A 2,687-nucleotide genomic window follows, 5' to 3' on the forward strand; every position below is an offset into this window, starting at 1 on the left:
TGTGACTGTTGATACTTGAGAATCGTCCAATCAAAAACATAATCAAATTGAAACCCTGCAAGTACAAAACATTGCTCTGTCAATCAAGAGTTTAAAACGGAGAGCAATTTGCAGCATTTTGTTGTGTAAACATCCATGTATCATTAATCACTAAATTAAATGAATGATTATAAGTTCACAAACATGCAAAAAAGAAAACCCACCCTCTCGAATAAAAAGGTCTCTGAACAATCTCTTGAGATACTGATAATCTGGCATATCTTCAAAGCGCAGTGAGCGGCAGTAATGGAAATAAGATGCAAATTCAGTAGGATATCCACGACAGAGGGCCTACAGTCAAGAGAATACAATTAAGAAAATAATGCATCAATAATGGTGAACGCAGGATATAGAGAAGTGTGCTACCTCAGTTGAAGTAGCAATTTTCCTTTCGCTGATCTTCTCATACTTCTGTTTCTTGTTCCCAGCTTTCAGACCCTGCCATGGAAGACTGATAGCAAGAAAATCATGTGTTAGTACCGAGAATTTTGCAGAGATGCCAGAAAATGACGTGTGGTTATTGTCAACAACCTTCCTCTTAAGAAGTACATCAGAACATATCCAAGAGATTCCATGTCATCCCTCCTGCTTTGTTCTACGGTGAAGCAGAAAATTAAATTAGGATAACTAAACAGATTAATGCATGAAAGGTAAGAGAATTTTACAAGGAACAAATAACACTACATTCCTCGGGAATCTAGGTACAGTTACAGAATAAAGGAGTGCACAGCCAACAGTCAAGGAAACTTACCAATTCCAAGATGAGTGTTTACACTCGCATATCTTGCTGTTCCTGTCAAGTTCTTGTTCTCTCTGTGATTAAACAGAAAATGGTCATAAGTTGTCATAGATACTGTGTTGTCCACTGATTTAAATTATATCAGTGCAAAACTCAGGCATGAACATAAAATGCTTATGTCATGAATGTAAAAAAGTTATGTCACCCAGTGTGGCAACATCAAAAGAGGAGCCATAACTTTGACAATATACTGTAGAATGCATCCAAATCTCTTCAAGTAGATCAACAATGGGATATAACATTTACCTATATGGAATGTGCTGGTGTGTCGATGTATCCCTATACTTCTTTGCAAGCCCAAAATCTATACAATAAACCTACAGATAGATGAAAGTTACAGATAAGAACACCAATAATACATCCATCAATAAAGGCAGACCAGTGGAATGTAGCATTTACCTGATTTGCCCTTTTCCCAAGACCCATGAGAAAATTGTCCGGCTTGATATCTCTATGCAAGAAAGACTTGGAATGGACGAATTCGACACGATTGATCTGACAAAAAGGAAGTTGTTTAGATCCCACGTGATGAAATGAAAGAGACCAAAGTAATGATGCCAAGGGAATCTGAAGTGTTGCATACCATTTGATCAGCAAGCATCAAAACAGTTTTTAGAGACAGCTTCCTGTTGCAAAAACTGAAGAGATCCTCAAGGCTCGGGCCCAGCAAGTCCATCACCAAAACATTGTAATCACCCTCCACACCAAACCACTTGACGTTTGGGATTCCAGCTGCACAACAGTAGGGGGAGTCAGTTGATCCCTCCGTGAATAAACACAAGAGAAAAGAGACTGGAGCAAGTAAGACCAAGGAAGCAGAAAAACATATTACTTCCTCCTTGAAGTATTCTGTACAGCTTTGACTCATAGAGCAGCTGCGGATGCTTTGTCTTGACATTTTCCTGAGCAAAACCACGCAGAAACAAGAAAAATCAAAGAGCATCAGCTCGGGTAAATGAATCAGGCAGAACACTTGTAATGCAATTAAAAACTTATTATGGTTATGAGTTCAAAGCAAATGAAGGCTAGCCTACAGAAAAGCGAAACAGAAGGCACTACACTGCTGCGAAACGTTTGTGTGTCGTGTTCCATTCCATCTCTTGAAGAATCTCATATTTTGGCTGACAAAACATGTATTGTGCTTAAGAGACTGAGCAAATGAATCCTAGCATAGGAAAAGTAAACAGATGGGGCAGTAGTGTATTGACATTGGCATTTGTGTATTCCATCTCTTTAATTAAGGTTCATATTTCGGCAGTAGCTAGAGCATGTAACTGGACAGGTAGACAAAACTGCATTGCACACAGCCAGCCAAAGCACATAATTCAGTTAGCACCCCAAATCCTTCCATGCATCACCGTTCCATGAGCATTAGCTACAGGAATTAACAAGCGGCGTAATCCACGGGTTTCCATGGCCTAATTAATCCGGCGCTGGGAAAATAATACTAGCATGGCAATTCCCCAAATCTAGCATCCAATTCGACATAGATCCCCCGAAACCACACCACTGGGGGGTGGAGAAAATTGATGAGCGTCGTGGAGAGGGAGGGAGGGACGGAGGAACTCACGAGCTTGATCGCGACCTCCTCGTTGGTCTGCACGTTGGTGCCTGCACATAACAGAGAGACGGAATCTGTTAGAAAAAAAAAAGAGGAAGAGAAAAAGGCGACGGCTTTGGGAGGAAAGGGGGATCTGGCGGCCGGAGGGGGCGGGGACGTACCGAGGTAGATCTCCCCGAAGGAGCCGCTCCCGAGCTTGCGGCCGACGCGGAACTTGTTGCCGATGCGCGGCTCCATGGCCGCCGCCCTGCCTGTCCGTCCGCGCGAGCCGAGGCTACCGCCGGCCGG

At 42.5% G+C, this 2,687-nt stretch overlaps 1 protein-coding gene across 1 annotated transcript; it reads right to left on the minus strand.

Annotated features, from left to right (window-relative positions):
- Nucleotides 1-2,687, minus strand: LOC123149886 (casein kinase 1-like protein 1; the record flags this gene model as incomplete). Its single annotated transcript, XM_044569663.1, is given in 11 exon segments — nt 1-55; nt 204-330; nt 406-490; nt 571-634; nt 791-852; nt 1,085-1,155; nt 1,238-1,333; nt 1,422-1,570; nt 1,671-1,740; nt 2,409-2,449; nt 2,561-2,687. Coding segments are annotated over 11 exon segments (896 nt in total), but the record flags the coding sequence as incomplete, so codon positions are not given.

This window comes from Triticum aestivum, chromosome 1B, assembly GCF_018294505.1.
Source record: "Triticum aestivum cultivar Chinese Spring chromosome 1B, IWGSC CS RefSeq v2.1, whole genome shotgun sequence".
NCBI classification, from domain to species: Eukaryota; Viridiplantae; Streptophyta; class Magnoliopsida; order Poales; family Poaceae; genus Triticum; species Triticum aestivum.